Below are 291 nucleotides of genomic sequence, written 5' to 3' on the forward strand. Positions count from 1 at the left end.
CCTCCACACCAGCAGGTAAAACACCCCCAGGCAGGAGAATTCACCCAGGAACATGCCCACAGCCTGCGAGAGAGGGGCATGAGCGGGGCTGGTGCGGCCATCCTGGCCCGTCCCGCCCCGGGCGGGGGGCTCACCTGCAGGAAGGGGTGCTGGAAGCCATGCTCCTCCGTCCCGCCACAGCCCACAGCGCTGAAGTTATCGGCCCACCTACGATGCAGAAGGAAAGGTGATGGTTATTAGAGGAGTGGGGAGCCAGAGTGCACCCCGAGAGCCAGCCCAGGGCCGTCCTTT

General features: G+C 65.3%; 1 protein-coding gene across 1 annotated transcript in view; it reads right to left on the reverse strand.

Annotated features, from left to right (window-relative positions):
* SLC35F6 (solute carrier family 35, member F6) overlaps positions 1 to 207 on the reverse strand; it is a gene marked incomplete at both ends in the record, with an annotated part of 738 nt that extends 531 nt beyond the window's left edge. Inside the window, 2 exon segments of the mRNA XM_010084517.1 lie at positions 3 to 63; positions 135 to 207. Of these exon segments, the coding sequence (XP_010082819.1) occupies positions 3 to 63; positions 135 to 207 (134 nt within the window).
* Between the last annotated feature and the right edge of the window lie 84 nt (positions 208 to 291).

This window comes from Pterocles gutturalis, unplaced genomic scaffold (assembly GCF_000699245.1).
Source record: "Pterocles gutturalis isolate BGI_N339 unplaced genomic scaffold, ASM69924v1 scaffold200, whole genome shotgun sequence".
NCBI classification, from domain to species: domain Eukaryota; kingdom Metazoa; phylum Chordata; class Aves; order Pterocliformes; family Pteroclidae; genus Pterocles; species Pterocles gutturalis.